Here is a 17,243-nt window from a genome sequence, read left to right as displayed (position 1 = left end):
TGTAGCTGTAGGTTTGATGTGCCATGGTGGAAGGTGAGGTCAGGATCTTACTATGCCACTGTATTGAACTGCACCCTCCTGTTATTTCACATTTCCACATTCAAAAGTTATTTCAACAACTGGAGTCCTTTTTATTCCTCCAAATTTGAGAAAAATGCTTAATCTGTAAGGAATTTATTTATCTGTTTGTTTATAAGGATTGATTTTTAATTTGGAATTTTATCCAGGTTTAATTATGAATGAAAATTTGCCAACTTGTTACAATATTTGTATGTTGAAACTGCCATTTTGATGGTGAATTAAGTGGTCTGCTAGTTAAAATTTTTCCATTATTCTTACCCTAGTAAAAAAAAATTTAAGAAATACATTTTTAAAATATATATATATATATATTAATTTTTTTAAGTGTATTTATTCTGAGAGAGAAAGAAAGCTGAAATCAAGGAGGAGCAGAAAGAGAGAGGGAGAGACAGAATCCCAAGCAGGCTTTGCACTGTCAGATGGAGCCTAACATGGGCTTCAAACTCATGAACTGTGAGATCATGACCTGAGCTGAAGTCAGATGCTTACCCAACTGAGCCACCCCAGGCACCCCAAATATATTTTTGATAGCTTTCTTTCTTCTTAGGTTTCAGCAAAAACAGATTGATTTTTGGTTTAGAGCATAGTATCTTTAGTCCCTCCCCCCTTTTTTTAATCAATATTATTGAAATTGAGCTCTAAAACTATTTTTAAACTTAAATGTAACTTACATTTTCCTCCTTTAGATGCTGTGCCACTTTTCCTGAGGCTTCTACATTCACCCCATCAAAATGTCTGTGAGCAGGCAGTGTGGGCACTGGGAAATATCATAGGTTTGTATAAAACTTGTAATGCTAGTCCAAAAATTATTATCATATACTGTGTAATAAAAATGACTACAAATAGTGAAAAATGAGAAACAATTTGTCATTATCAGTACTGATTTTTGTGAAATAATTTATACAAATTAAGCTGTTTTAAGTGTAAACCTATGGTAAATAGAATGAGTTTTTTGTTGCTTATGATACGGTAATATCTTTTTATATATACACAGCTTTTTAAAAAAATATATGGTCAATCTTAGTTATTTGAGTAATTATGAAATATGTATCTCCTTCCTTTATTGTGTTGATGTGTCCATTTTATTCCTTAACTCTCCATTGTCATAGAAACTACTAAGAAAAAAGGTGGTACAAAATAAACCAATAAGTTTTCTCCATAATGGCAGTTCTAAAAAGAGTATAAATGGAAATTTTTAGTATTTTTTATAGATTTTAGTATGGTAAAATACAATAATGTTATCCATTATTGTGAGGTCGTCATCCTACAGAAGGTATTTGTAGCTTATAGACTGTGACATTAAATGTTGAACACCATGATTACCATACCTTTCAGTTTTTCTTTGACATAATTGTAGGAAGCATAAAGACAATTCTAATATTTCAAGATTTAAAAAAATTTTTTTTTAATGTTTACTTATTTTTGAGAGAGAGAGAGACAGAGTGTGTGAGAAGGGGAAGGGCAGAGAGAAAGGGAGACACAGAATCTGAAGCAGGCTCCAGGCTCTGAGCTGTCAGCACAGAGCCCAACACGGGGTTTGAACCCACAAGGTACGAGATCAATACCTGAGTCCGACACTTACCCAACTAAGCCACCCAGGCGCCCCTCAAAATTTGTTTTTAAACTAGATCTGAGCTTTACTCAAACTCCAAAATTTAAAAATCTGTCCTCCAGTGAGTGGAGAATGGAAAAAAACTGGAATCTGAACTGTATTGTGTCCCTTAGTATTAAAGTCTATTTTTGGGGCGCCTGCGTGGCTCAGTCAGTTGATCATCCGACTTCGGCTCAGGTCATGATCTCATGGTGTGTGAGTTCGAGCCCTGCTTCAGGCTTTGTGCTGACAGCTCAGAGCCCGGAGCCCGTTTCGGATTCTGTGTCTCCCTGTCTCTCTGACCCTCCCCCGTTCATGCTCTGTCTCTCTCTGTCTCAAAAAAATAAATAAAGGTTAAAAAAAATTTTTTTAAGTTTGTTTTTGCCACAGACCATTGTTCTTGCATGGAAGTAGTCAGTATTACTTTATTGTACCTCTTCTATATTACCCTTTGGGGGGACCAAGATAGAATGCAGAGGGATGGTTAGTGTCCCACAAGTAGGAGTTTTAAAATGGGAGAATTTCTCCGTAAAGTGTTATTCACATGTGATCTGTTGCTGTTAAGAATGCTATCTTTTGTGTATTCAAATTCCTTCACCCCTTTGCTTTTATACTAAATTTTAGATTTAGAGCTATTAATGCAGTATCTTGATCTTTGGTTTTCAATTCCTGTGACATCGTAGAATAATTAGACTACATGGATGCCAAAAGAACAGGGATTTTATCTCCAAATATTGCAGTGCAAAGAAAAGGGTTTTCATTTGTGGAATGTAATACTTAACATGACTTTCATGCTAGAAATTACGGCAATACTCTAGATACAGAAATTCCATTTGGCAGTTCTCTAAGGCAATGATTCTCAAACTTTTAACTGTTTTCAGTATCCTATGATAAGGGCTTGAATTCTTGACCCAGAATTCTGAATTCATAGCGTTTGTTTTAACAGATCTGGGATAGGGCCCAAAAATTACTTTGGGAACCACTGCTCTAGGGATCTTGGTTCATTCCTTCACCCACTCCTTTTTTTTGACATAGTTTTTTATTTTTTAACTTTATTTTTGACATAGTTTTTTTTTTTTTTAAATATGTCAAATAATTTGTAGTTAATACTTTTGGTACTCTGATATTAGGTCACAAGTATAAATTCTACAGATTTTTTTTCTAATAGTATTTTGATGTGTGTACATATACATATGTTTTTATTACATGAAAGTGTGTTAAACTGAGTACCATTGTGAGAGAAGGTAAAAGCAGCAGTTCTCTGCTCACAAAGTATTCTAAAGAATCCTTAGGCTTCTATTTTTGGAATGCATGAAAACATAGGTGAACAATTTATAAACCTGAATATGTAAATCATGTACCAAAAAAATATTATTACTTTATGTTGCTTCTCTTGGCTAAAAGACCTAAAATGAGAACTTGGTTGTTGTTGTCTAAAACTTCTTTGTAAGACTAAATAGCTACACTTTTATATAAAACTAATAGTTAAAAATCTAGAAAGCAGCATATGGAACCCACTGCCGTATGTTTTCTGAATTGCTTATTGTCAGTGTATTTTATTGAATTAATCGTTCCTTCCTACAGGTGATGGGCCACAATGTAGAGATTATGTCATAAGTCTTGGAGTTGTGAAACCTTTACTTTCCTTCATAAGTCCATCTATTCCTATAACATTCTTAAGGAATGTTACTTGGGTTATGGTCAACTTATGTCGCCACAAAGACCCACCACCCCCAATGGAAACCATTCAGGAGGTAAACAGGTGTTGTGTGTTTTCTTTTTTGTTTTTTAACTAGATACCATTATGTATATGTTTTTAAATCTGTATATTTCTCTCTTCAGATTCTTCCAGCTCTTTGTGTCTTAATTCATCACACAGACGTAAATGTGAGTATTTTTTATGTGTATATGTATGTATGTCTAGGGCTACCTCTGTGACATAGGGAAGAAAATCTTATGCTGAACATGATGTTAGTATACTCTATCAGATTTTTCCATTTCAAGAGCTGTAATAGCTTACTATTACTGTGTTTACTTGGTGTTTTCCTGTATCATAAAATATAATTGACAGTGAAGAAATCAAGCCTAACTATATTTTGTTTTGGGCAATAACATGTTGGAGGGGGAGTTAAAAACTCATTTTGAAAATTCTTAAAGGTGTGTGTGTGTGTTGTGTGTGTGTTGCAAAAACTCATTTTCGAAGTTTTAAAGTTGCCAGTTAGTGATCTCTCCCATGAAGATTATATCTTTGATTGGTCAAGAGCTTTTTATGGAAGCTCATTTTAACAGCCTGACCAGTGTTTGAGAGAATACATAGGCCTAATTGTACTTTCATTTTTTGAAAGATTAAAAAAGAGAAATATTTGTGCCTTTATGTATGGGTTTGTATTCATAAGATTACATACATCAATTTAAGAACATCAGTTGCTCTTTAATTTCATTTTCACTATATTTTTCCATCTATGGTGACTTTTTAGTGGCTTCACATGTTTTAGAGAAAACTCATAAATATCCAAACAAGAAAAAAAGTACCTGCAGACTAGATTTTTAAAGTAATCAATATACCTTATTCATTCTCACCAATACAGATGGCAAAAGAAAAAGCACCTCAGGAAGTATGATGAGGTGGGAAACTGCCCTGACTGCTTACAAAACCAGCCTCACCTTCAGTGTATTAGAAAAGCTAGAAATATAATGGGTAAAACACAGGGATACAATGCACAGCAACATTCAGGAACTTAACGTGGTTCCTTAGAAATAGCTTGGTGTGATGACCACTGTTTGATAAGCTGCTTCATTCCTTTACAGTTTCCAGGGTAATACCATTTTTCCAGGATCTGTCTAAAGCATATGGAACAAATCAAACTTAGAATTAATACTACATCAAAGAGTGACATATGTACAAAATTCATTAAATTAACATGATCTTTGCTCTAAGGATACTTTGTTTTCAATCCTAATAGTCCAAGGTGTTGTGTTGTGTTTTGTTTTGTTTTGTTTTGTTTTGTTTTGTTTTGTTTTAAAGGAACATATAAGCCATTTTTGAGTTTGGCTCCTGTAATACCAAGTTTTTTTATTAAATTACAATTTTTAATACTTTTAAAAAATTTCCATGGAAAGTTAGTCTGAACATTTATACCTCTCCCAGAAAACCTGACAACTTGATTGACCTTATTTCAGAGATGTATTGTGTTCTTTCCATTTACCCCAACCCAGTTGAAATTGTAACTCCATCTTTCTTGCTTTTAATATATCTTAAATTTCTCAAGCTAGTCTCATTATTCTTTAGTAGCATGTTTGCTAAGTAATATTGTTTACTATATAATAATATTTATTAAAAATATAATCTTTTTAGGTAAACTTAACTTAGCAAATTCTTAAATCAGACCATGAAAAAAAAAATAAAAAACTGCTTCCACAAAGCATAAGTGAAACACTGAAATTATACTGTAGTTATAATTAGTAAATTTATTATAGAACACTAACTTTAATACAGAAATTATATAGGATATCAAGTCTGTTTAAATTGTGATTTTGATGTGAGCATATTAATGACATTTAGTGTTGGGCCTTTTTTTTTTTTTTAAATTTTTTTTTCAACGTCTATTTATTTTTGGGACAGAGAGAGACAGAGCATGAATGGGGGAGGGGCAGAGAGAGAGGGAGACACAGAATCAGAAACAGGCTCCAGGCTCCGAGCCATCAGCCCAGAGCCCGACGCGGGGCTCGAACTCACGGACCGTGAGATCGTGACCTGGCTGAAGTCGGACGCTTAACCGACTGCGCCACCCAGGCGCCCCTAGTGTTGGGCCTTTAAAAAAAAAAATTGTACAGTCATGGACAAGTAACTTGAAATTCTTTGCCTTTATCAACCAATTTTGGCATATGTTGGAACTCCAGAAAAAAGATTTACATTTGTAAGTTGAAATTTAGTTCTTTCACGTATTTCAATACCACCTTATGTGTGTGAATTCTTTGATTTGGAGTCTTCTTTTTACATTAAAAATAACCAAAGAGCTCTCTTTAGTTTTTGAAAGAAACAATAGCAAAGTGTTGTTTTCTCCTACCAGGAGATTCTCAGATGTTTCAAACATAATGTTGGTTTAGAATTTAAAAGGTTTCAAATGTTCCTGGCTTGTCTTTTGACACAGAGTTCATATTCCAGAAAGGCTTCGGAAGTAAAGTTCCAGGCACAATTACTTTTCCTGTGTCTTTGTCAATAACTGTATTATTTATGCAACAGTTCAACAGTTGCCCTACTTCCTTTTGGACGTAACTACTAATTAGACTTAATACAAAAGAAAGATGAAACACGATGGGCTTCTGAACTTCCGAATATAACATTAAAAATTATAGGTTAAATTATAGTATAATTTAGCTACAGAGGGTTTTTTTTTTTTTAATAGGTAGTTTTGGCACATGCTGTAAATTATGCATTTTCTTTTTTTACTAAAACGTTTTTGATTATAGATCACACAGATTGACCTATGGTTGTTTTTAATGTCTCAATGTGCAGCTTTGGGACACTTCATTATTAGAGAAGTTGCCTCCAATTTTATAAGGCAAAGCAAACTGGTTGGAAAAGATGAAATTGCTATTAACTCCTAATACTTAAGTACTGGCTCGTGACATACCAACATGATGCCGGTGATACTAGAGAACACTTGAACATCTACATCTAGCCCAGATGTTTTGAATCGCTGTGTATGTTGGATACTTAATAGTCTTTCCAACTCTGTGTATTTACTACAATATCTTTGGACTTATTCTGCATCAGTGTGAGTATTTGAGAAAGAGAATGTCTTTTTCTCCTATTTCCTGTATGGTGTACTGTGTATCTTAGTGAATTAAGATTAGCTACCAACCTGTGGTCAGGATTATAATTAACTGAAGCATACTGAATATGGCTAAAGGATTCACATACTTGATAACAGACATTGATAGATGATGTTGTTTAGTATAATAGAGATTAAGATTTCAGTGAATTGAGAGAAGAAGAAAAAAGGCAGTGGAACAATCATAGATTAGTCTGTATGGTTAAGAATTATTAAAGTTAGAAAATATTCAAAGGCTATTTGAATTTTCATTTTATCCCTTAGATATTGGTAGATACAGTCTGGGCCCTCTCTTACCTTACTGATGCTGGCAATGAACAGATACAGATGGTAATAGACTCTGGAATAGTCCCTCACTTGGTTCCTCTACTCAGCCACCAGGAAGTCAAAGTTCAGGTGAGTTTGTTGTTAATAATACAGTATTTTTGTTTTGTTTTGCTTTTTTACCACTAATTTGCTTTAAGCATGGCATTTAAAAATGGCCAGTTTCATTAGTTCAAAGTATATTTCTAGCCTGATAACACATCTTTATTTTAATCTATTTTTTTATTGAAGTATAGTTGACACAGGGTCACATTAGTTTCAGGTGTACAACATAGTGATTCAACTTCTCTATATGTTATGCTGTGCTCACCACAAGTGTAGCTACCATCTGTCACCATACAATGCTATTAAAATACCATTAACTGTATTCCCTATGCTGTGCTCTGTATTCCATGACTTATTCATCCAGTTACTGGAAGTCTGTTTCTCCCACTCCCCTTCACCCATTTTGCCCATCACCCCACCTCCCTTCCCTCTGGCAACCATCAATTTGTTCTGTGTTTATGGATCTGGATCTGTTTTTGAGTTTTGTTTGTTCATTTTGTTTTTTAAATTCCACATATAATTGAGATCATAAGGTATTTTGTCTTTGACTTATTTCACTTAGCATGATCTCTGGGTCCATCGATGTGGTTGTAAATGGCAAGATCTCATCTTTTTATGACTAATATTCCATTTTATGTATATACCATGTCTTTATCCATTCATCTATCGATGGACTCTTGGGTTGCTTTCATATCTGGGTTATTATAAATAACACTGCAATAAATATAGGGGTGCAGATATCTTTTTGGAATAAAGTAAGAACATATCTTTGAAAGGAGTAAGGTATTAATTATATCCCCATATTTAAAAAATGTATATTATTTTTGAGAGAGAGAGAGAGAATGTGAGCAGGGGAGGGCCAGAGAGAGAGAGGGAGACAGAGGATCTGAAGCAGGCTCCACGCTGACAGCAGAGACCCCGACGTGGGGCTCGAACTCACAGGCTATGAGAGCATGACCTGAGCCAAAGTCAGGTGCTTAACCAACTGAGCCACCCATGTACCCCAATTATATCCCCATTTTAAAGATGAAGAAATTGAGGGGTACCTAGGTACCTCAGTCAGTAGAGCATGGGACTCTTGATCTCAGGGTCATGAGTTCAAGTCCCATGTGGGGCATGGAGTCTACTTAATAATTTTTAAAATTTTTAAAAAGAGGGAGAAAATGAGGTAAGATTACTACAAGTCAACAAGAATCTTTCCCTGTCCCCCTATTCCCACCCCACCAAAAACCCCATCCCAGGTCAACTCCTTTGTTAATTACTGATTTCTAAGAATTTCTTAGGAAATTTTATGTGATAACATGGTGGCATCTGAAATAAGTACTGATATTTTAATTTTTTCTTTTTGTCCTGTTTCTTTTTGCCTACTCTACTCCTTTTTTTTCCCTTTTTATTTAACTGCCATACTACACCTGGCAAGTTTAATTAATGCTTAACTTCATTGGCACTGTGATAAAGGCTTTGTACTGAAATACGCTGCTCAGGAGCTTCCTAAATTGTTTCCTTTTAATTATTTCAAATTTTTGTTTTCTTTGTAATGTTTCTATTTATTTCTGAGAGAGCGGGGGAGGGGCAGAGAGGGAGAGGGAGGCAGAAGATCCAAAGCTGGCTCTGAGCTGACAGCAGAGAGCCCAATGTGGGACTCAAATTCATGATTCACGAGATCATGACCTAAGCTGAACCTGGATAGTTAAGCCTAACCAACTGAGCCACCTAGGCACCCCTAAAATCTTCTTAACTTTTTATCCTTTTATTATTTTTAAATCCTTCCATATAAATATTTATGCCAAGCCATCTAGAAAGAGCCAAAAAAGAGAGGGTGAGAAGTTCACACAAATATTATGAGCAGTAACTGTCAAACTGCAGTGGTAAAGGGAGATACAGCAAGCTCTCTCCCTACCCTTCTGATGTAAATAGAACGCTTTCATCTTATGATGACTTACAGTCTGGTCAATAATAGCATAAGGAAAACGGTTAACGCACTATTTCTCAACCCTGGGTGGACATTAAGATCAACTGTGAAGCTTAAAGAAAAAAATTTTTTTTTTATTTCCCTTGCTTGACCCTTGGTGATTCTGTTTTAGTAAATCTGGGATATTTCCTAGAAACCTGGGCTTTAAAAAGCTCTTCAGATGTTTCTCATGTACAGTTAGAATGGAGATACACTATCTTAAAATGTAAAGCACTTTAAAGAAAAAGGGAACACTGAGCTGAATTCAGAAGAAATTAATAGAGTAGTTTTCCATTTAGGGTTATTTGTGGTTCACTAAAGTATTCTTACTAGGGCACCTAGCTGGCCCATTCAGAAAAGCATGTGACTCTTGATCTCAGAGTTGTGAGTTTGAGCCCTATGTCTGGTATAGAGATTACTAAAAAAAAAATAAACTTTAAAAAATAAATATTCATATACATATCTATTATTAAGCTTGCATTTTTTTTTCTTGAACTTTTTTTAATGTTTGTTTATTTTTGAGAGAGCACAAGTGAGGGAGGGACAGAGGGGGACAGAGGATCCGAAGCAGGCTCTACACTGACAGCAGTGAGCCTGATGTGGGGCTCAAACTCACGAACCACAAGATGATGACCTGAGCCAAAGGTAACGCTCAACAAACTGAACCACCCAGGTACCCTTGAGTTTGCATTTCTTAAGTGCAATACTTATATCTCGGTATGGGTGTTTGGTCTGTTTTTTGTTTTCTTTTTTTCCGAATGCATCTTTAGTTTTAATATTGGACTTCATTCAAAAATAGGGCTGGAATTTTTCTTTAGCCAGCTTTCAAAGTTAATGTTGTAATACTTGTAATGAACCTCCATGTAGGTTTCCTCTATATTCCTACTTCCCCCATCAAATTATTTTGACATGTCCCAGATAGTATATAATTTCATCAGCTTTTCTTAAAAAATAAGGCTGTATGTTTTTATATAATCACAGTACTGTTAGAGTATCTTTTAAATCTTAGTAAAATCCGGGGCACATGGGTAGCTCAGTAAGTTAAATGTATGACTCTTGGTTTCAGCTCAGGTCATGTTCTCATAGCTTTGTGGGTTCGAGCCCCACATGGGGCTCTGTACTGGCAGTGTGGAACCTGCTTGGGATTCTCTCTCTCATCCTCTCTCTCTGCCCGGCGCCCCCCCCCCCCTGGGACGGTTTCGGTCTCTTTCAAATAAATAAACTTAAAAAGAAAGTTAATATTAGAATCCAATTAGTATCCAAATTTTACTGATTGCTTCATTTTTTTTTTCCACACTTTGATGAAATCTATATCAAAACAAGGTTCACATTGCATTTGATAGCTTTGTTTTTATGTTCCTGTTACTCTACAGTTTTATTTTTCTTTCCCCTCTTAAATTTATTTGTTAAAGAAGCTGGGTCACTATGAAACTTTGTTTATTCATTTTGAGAGAGAGAGAGAATGTGAACATGAGCAGCTGAAGGGCAGAGAGAGAGAGGGAGAGAAAGAATCCCAAGGTGGCTCTGCGCTGTCTGCTTAAAGCCTGACACAGGGCTTGAACCCATGAACCGTGAGATCATGACCTGAGCTGAAACCAAGAGTCAGATGCTTAACCGACTGAGCCACCCAGCCACCTGACTAGAAACATTTTTAAAACAAATTAAAGACTTAACTAAATAAATGGAAAGACATCCACATTCGTGGAGTAGAAGACAGTATTGTTAGAATGATAGTGCTCCCCAAATTTACCTACAGATTAAATTCAATTTCTGTTAAAATCCCAGGTGCCTTTTTGTAGAAACTTACAAGCTAATATTAAAATCCATATGAAAATACAAAGGTCCTAGATATAGCAGAAACAAGCTTTAAAAAAGGACAGTTGGGGACTTCTCACTTTCAGAACTTACTGCATAGTTTCAGTGAAAAAGACTTTGTGATACCGGCATAAGGGTAGACATATAGATCAGTGAAATAGAATCAAGAGTCCAGAAAACCCCATACATTTATGATCGGTTGATTTTTAACAAAGGTGCCAAGAAAATTCACTTAGCAAAGAATAGTGTTTTCAAGAAGTAGTGTTTCAACTACATTTGTACAATGTAGCTGAGACTTACTAAATATATACCTATAAACAAATGAAATTAGACTCCTGTATATAAAAATTAGCTCAGAATAAACACCTAAATGTAAGAGCTAAAAGTGTAAACCTCTTAGAAGAAAACATAAGCATAGATTTTCGTGATAATCGATTATGCAGCAATTTTTTACATATGCTACCACAAGCATAAGCAATCAAAGAGAAAAGTAGATAAATTGGACTTCACCAAAATTAAAAACTTAAAAAAAATTTTTTTAATGTTTATTTTTGAGAGTGTGAGTGGGGGAGGGGCAGAGAGCGAGGGAAACACAGAAGCTGAAGCAGACTCCAGGCTCTGAGCTGTCAGCATGGAGCCGGACGCGGGGCTGGAACTCATGAACTGCGAGATCATGACCTGAGTTGAAGTTGGACACTCAACTGACTGAGCTACCCAGGCGCCCCAAAATTAAAAACTTCTGCTTCTAAGGACACCATCAAGAAATGAAAAGACAACCCAAAGAATGGAAAGGAATATTCGCAAATCATATATCTGAAAAGTGACTTCTATCTAAAATACATAAAGAACTTATACAACTCAACAATAAAAAGACAAATAACCCCATTAAACGTTGAACATTTAAATAGTTATTCAGAAAGATCTACAAGTGATCAATAAGCGCATGAGAAGATGTTCAACATTATTAGTTATGAAGGAAATGTAAATCAAAGCTGCAATGAAGGGGCACCTGGGTGGCTCAGTCAGTTGAGTGTTCGACTTCTGCTCAGGTCATGATCTCATGGTTCGTGAGTTGGAGCCCTACATCAGGCTCACTGCGGTTAGCGCAGAGCCTGCTTTGGATCCTCTGTCATCCCCACCACCCGCTTGTGCTCTCTTTATCTCAAAAATAAACCTTAAAAAAAAAAAAAAAACAACTGCAATGAAATACCACTTTGTATGCACCAGGGTGGTATAATCAAAAAGACAGTCACAAGTTTCATCAAGGATGTAGAGAAAGTGGAATCCATATACCCTGCTATAAAAACGTAAAATGGTACAGCCTCTTTGGAATACGGTTTGAATAGTACCTCAGAAAGTTAGATATAGAGTTACCATATGACCCAGCATTTTCCATTCACTGGTAGATGCCCAAGAGAACTGAAACCACCTGTTCACCCAAAAACTTGCGCACAAATGCTTATGGCACTATTATTTGCCATAGCCAAACAGTGAAAACAATCCAAATGTTCATCAACTAATGCATGGTTAAATAAAAGGTGGAAATGGTGGTATGACATATCCATACAGTGGAATATTATTTGGCCATGAAGAGGAATGAGGCATCGATACATGCTACAACATGAATGGACCTTGAAAGTATGATGTTAAGTGAAGGAAGTCAGACCAGAAAGGCCACCCACTGTCGATTCTAATTATATGAAATGTCTGAAATAGGCAAATCAACAGAGATGTCTCAGGCATACTATAGTGGCTGTCAGGAACCCCTGGGGGGTGAGGGAAATGAGAGTGACTACCAGTGGGTACAAATACTCCTTTTTGGTGTGATAAAAATGTTCTGGAATTCTATATTATGGTTGTACAACTCTGAATGTGTAAGAACCACTGAATTGTACATTGTGAAAGGGTAAATTTTATGTTAATATGAATTATATCTCAATTGAGGGTTGAAAACGGAGTCATTTGTCTTGTAAATATTAAAATTAGCTCCTCCTGCCCCCCCCGAGAAAACTGTAACTTGACAGAAAATGGTGTAATACAACAACAGAAAAATAATTGATAATTCAAAATTCGTACAATACTGAAATCTCGTAGTAAGCAGCTTTCCTTCAGAAGAGCACTGTGTTTTTGTTTTGTAATTTATTGAAACACTGAATCAAAAATATAAAGTACTCTCTTCCTGTCTTTATGGCCCTAATTTACTATCCAAAATTATCCTTATTTGTTTGTTGACTGTCTTCTACAAGAATGTAAACTCCCTAATCCTGTCTGTCCTAATCACTCCTCTGTTCCTAAATCTGTATCAGACACAACTTGCTCGAAAAGCATAGTTGGCGTGAATGAAAGAATGTATCTTTCATAATAGAACATCTCATTAAATCTTTTGTTGCAGACTGCCGCACTTAGAGCTGTGGGCAACATTGTTACTGGAACTGATGAGCAAACACAGGTAGTTTTGAACTGTGATGCTCTTTCACACTTCCCAGCACTTCTGACACATCCCAAAGAGAAAATTAATAAAGTAAGTATTTTTAAATACTACTTAATAATAATAATGTATAAAGTATCAGCAGTTTTCATTTATAAAATTAGGGATTCAGAAGTATCTATAATGATTACTAATATAAACCATCAGCTAGATATCCAGAGAAGATACAATATTTTTCTCTTTATATCATGGATCTTTATGATTTTCTGTATATAAAACTGATAGTAAACAGTGCAGATTTGGCTCTCTTGGAAATGATGAAATAGAGATAATTGGGTGTTGAATGTTGTGTGATTGGAAACTTTTGATATGTAAGTTAAGTAATTAAGCTTAATATTTTATAGATAATAGAGTGTGTGTGTGTGTGCCATTTGTGTGTGTGTGTGTGTGTGTGTGTGTGCGTGCACTCATGGAGGCTATTGAAAGGGGGCACTGACTGGTGATGCTGATATTGGAGTGCATCTGAGGCTGTTGTAAAAATACATGGGTTGTTGATTACAACGTTGCCGATGATTATAACCCAAGAACAGCTCACCTAAGTAGCCTAGCACCCTAAAATCTCTAACAGGTTCATCAAACATGGCCCTGTGATCTGATCCAAAAGAGCCTACCTCACACTAGCTAATACTAATAGTTTATGGAGTAAAACTTGATTCCTAATTTTTAACAGAGAAAATGTTTCCCTTTACATTGATAAATATAATAAATTTATTAAGTTTGATAAATTACCATAATTTTTATAATATCCTATGTAGGGTAGGTAGGTAGATATTTTGTGTCTTATTTCATGCTAACTAGTTTTAGTATGTATTTATTATGTATTAATTTGTGAAGCACGTGACTACCATCATCTTGGCAAAAGTAGCAGCACTGTAGTGTAAAGGGTAGCACACAAAGATCATTAAGGTGGGCCAATGAAGCAATCAAACATTTGGTGCCACATTAGCTCTTGAGAGAAATAGCACAGTGAATGACTTACAAATAAGTATACTAAAACAACCCACTCTTTCAGCTTTTGTGTCTCCATCATCATGGATAATTGAGATCTCCCAACTTTGGCGAGCACTCTCGATCACAATAGAATAGAGAATAAAGCACATTATGTGAGGGGGATGCTGAGTCTCATTTACAGTAGTTTCAGGATTTGTATCTGTATTACAGCTCATCAGTTCCTTAGTATTTGTTCAGCCAAGCTTCTTTCGAGTCCTGTGTTTGGGAACATTGCTTAAGAATTCTTCAGAAGGGTTAGGTTAGTTCATTATGACTTGGATCAGGGCCATAAACAGTTTGTCCAAAGAAAATATAGGAGGGGATAGAGGAGTTGAGATTCCTAAAATTTTTATTATGGAACTCAGTCCATAATAAAATCATTTGGACATTGTAGCAAACATACTGAATTTAGGTCAGATGCAGATTTTAATTTTTAATGAGAAATATTGACAGAGTCTTGTTCTGCAGGAAGCAGTGTGGTTCCTCTCTAACATAACTGCAGGAAATCAGCAGCAGGTTCAGGCAGTAATTGATGCCAATCTTGTACCAATGATAATACATCTTTTGGATAAGGTAAGAAAATCCTCTTGCATGCATCTGGGTAAGAAGAAAAGGGTTTGAATTTAACAAATACACTCTTCTGTTTAATTAGAACCTATACAGTGGCATGAATAGTATAGTTAAGTAGTATTAACATGAAAACTTTGAACCCATTGATTTTTATATATAAAAGACATTTTTTAGGAACCCCTGACCCTTCTTCTGTATCATTCTTTTACCAAAATTACCATCGCCCTGGGATTTATTAAAAATACATTATTATTACTACTGATGATAATGTTCATGGTCATAATTATTACTGATTGTAAATGCTTACATATTCTCATCACTCTACATATATTACTTCATTTAATACTGTAGCTCCAAACTATGGTATAGACCAATAAATTTGCCCAAAATCAAACAGCAGGTAAGTGTGCTATTTAATTGGATGCTATATCATCTCTCATACTTACTTTAATGTTTGGGAAAGAGACCACAGTCACAGCATGAGGGTTTTTTTCTGAACACTGATCTGTAATTAAAGAAGAAGATACCTGTCTTCTTTCCCTCCATATTTTCTACAAGCTGATAGTAAAGGCTTAGTTTCCTGTAGACTGGTAGATCAGGTTCAGTCTTTTAGGCAAGGCTTAATGCACTACTCTGTATTTCCTAATGATTCACATCAGAAGACACATACTGTTTGTCCCGTATCTCCAGATGTCCTAGATCTCCTGTTCAGATTGATGAATGAGCTCAGGTGTTCTCAGCCTACTGCAATTGATTGTTATAAACCTATTCACCAATCTTTTGCCTAGGGGTTTTTAGGCAATCAGTCATTGATGATCATTGCATGGATCCCTTTATTTTACAAGGAACTGCAAAATGGTGACATTCTAATTCTATCATACTTTATGTATTACCTGTGATTTTTCAATAAGAAACTATCAGCTATTGGTTTACTCTAAAATATGTTTCATATGAGAAAGACAAGATAAATTCTCATTATCACTCAGTTTTTAGAATAACATGGTTCCCTAACAACGTCAAAAGTTGACTAAGGTGGAGTTTTTAGTGTCCTTAGGAAATTACGAATTTATATTTTGTAGTTATTTTTTTTAACACTCAAATTGTCCCTGACCAATGGGAACCTCTTAAATTTAGTGCCTGTGTCTTTTTTACATCTCCTCAGTAGTTTATGAGAGCTTCCTACCCTTTGAGTATGACATGATTCTCAAGCTTATTTTGTGTATTTTCTGATGTAGACTCTCCAGGATGCCCTTTTAGGTAGCAGATAGTATTTAAGGACCATAGTTCAGGTCCTAAAGATGACCATTGTTATGAGGTTGTCATTGTTTTTAGGCCTGAGTGAACGAAATAGGTGATCAGGGGTGTTTCTTTGTTGTTGTTGTTGTTGTTGTTTTTAAGTAGAAGATAGGGGTGCCTGGGTGGTTCAGTCAGTGGAGCATGCGATTCTTGATATGAGGGTTGTGAGTTTAAGCCCTACATTGGGCGTCGAGCCTACTTTAAAAAAAAAAAGTAGAAAATATATAGTATTTTTGTGAACATGAGAATTCATAAGAAACGAATCATGAATGAAAGGAAACTATCAGCTGTTACTGGGTATTTAGGGTAAACAGTGTTTTTATTTTCTCTTCGATTTTATATTTTTATCTCTTTTATGCTGGAATCTTTATAAAAAGATTGCAATATATATTGAGATATATAAAATTTATCAAAATAACAAAATCACATTGCCACTAACAACATGACTACTCCACTTCTAAGATTTCCTTGACGGTTTTTTGTCTTTAGGATATTTTCCATCAATGATGTGCTTAAAAGTAATATATCACTTGAAATGATTTTTTGCATGTGTGGCTAAGTCACCCAACATGAAATACAATTAGATTATTTCTGTTTTCTTTTGTTTGCAGAGTGGGTCAAGACTCAGTTTATTTTATTTGTTTTAAATCCAAGTTAGTTAACATACAATATAATGATGATTTCAGGAATAGAATTTAGTGATTATCACTTACATTTAACACCCAATGCTCATCCCAACAAGTGCCCTCCTGAATGTCCATCACCCATTTAACCCCACACACTCCCCCTTCAGCAACTGTCAGTTTGTTTTCTGTATTTTTTGTTCTTTTTTTTATTTTGTTCTTTTTTGTTATTGTTGTTGTTCTCTGTATTGAAGAGTCTGTTATGGTTTGCCACCCTCTTTGTTTTTATCTTACTTTTTCTTCCCTTCCCCTGTGTTCATCTGTTTTATTTTTTAAATTCTACATATGAGTGGAATCATATATTTATCCTTCTCTGCCTGACTTATTTTGCTTAGCATAATAAACTCTAGTTCCATCTGTGTTGTTGCAAATGGCAAGATCTCATTCTTTTTGATAGCCAAGTAATACTCCATTGTATATATATGCCACATCTTTATCCATTTGTCAAGCACTGGACATTTGTGCTCTTTCCATACTTTGGCTATTGTTGATAGTGCTGCTATAAACACTAGGGTGCATGTGCCCCTTCAAATCGCTATTCTTGTATCCTTTGGATAAATTCCTAGTAGTGCAA

At 35.2% G+C, this 17,243-nt stretch overlaps 1 protein-coding gene and 1 non-coding gene across 4 annotated transcripts in view; both read left to right on the top strand.

Annotated features, from left to right (window-relative positions):
* Nucleotides 1-17,243, top strand: part of KPNA4 (karyopherin subunit alpha 4) — a 68,636-nt gene that overhangs the window by 39,759 nt on the left and 11,634 nt on the right. For all 3 annotated transcript variants that reach the window (XM_040480635.1, XM_040480636.1, XM_040480637.1), the window contains 6 exons: nt 768-854; nt 3,257-3,426; nt 3,515-3,559; nt 6,772-6,903; nt 13,035-13,163; nt 14,589-14,693. In XM_040480635.1, coding sequence (XP_040336569.1) covers nt 768-854; nt 3,257-3,426; nt 3,515-3,559; nt 6,772-6,903; nt 13,035-13,163; nt 14,589-14,693 — 668 coding nt within the window. The remainder of the gene's footprint in view (nt 1-767; nt 855-3,256; nt 3,427-3,514; nt 3,560-6,771; nt 6,904-13,034; nt 13,164-14,588; nt 14,694-17,243) is intronic.
* Nucleotides 13,380-13,731, top strand: LOC121034280 (small Cajal body-specific RNA 7). Its single transcript, XR_005792360.1, has one exon.

Source organism: Herpailurus yagouaroundi, unplaced genomic scaffold, assembly GCF_014898765.1.
Source record: "Herpailurus yagouaroundi ecotype Mexico unplaced genomic scaffold, PumYag 159, whole genome shotgun sequence".
NCBI classification, from domain to species: domain Eukaryota; kingdom Metazoa; phylum Chordata; class Mammalia; order Carnivora; family Felidae; genus Herpailurus; species Herpailurus yagouaroundi.
This window is presented reverse-complemented; position numbering and strand designations above follow the sequence as displayed.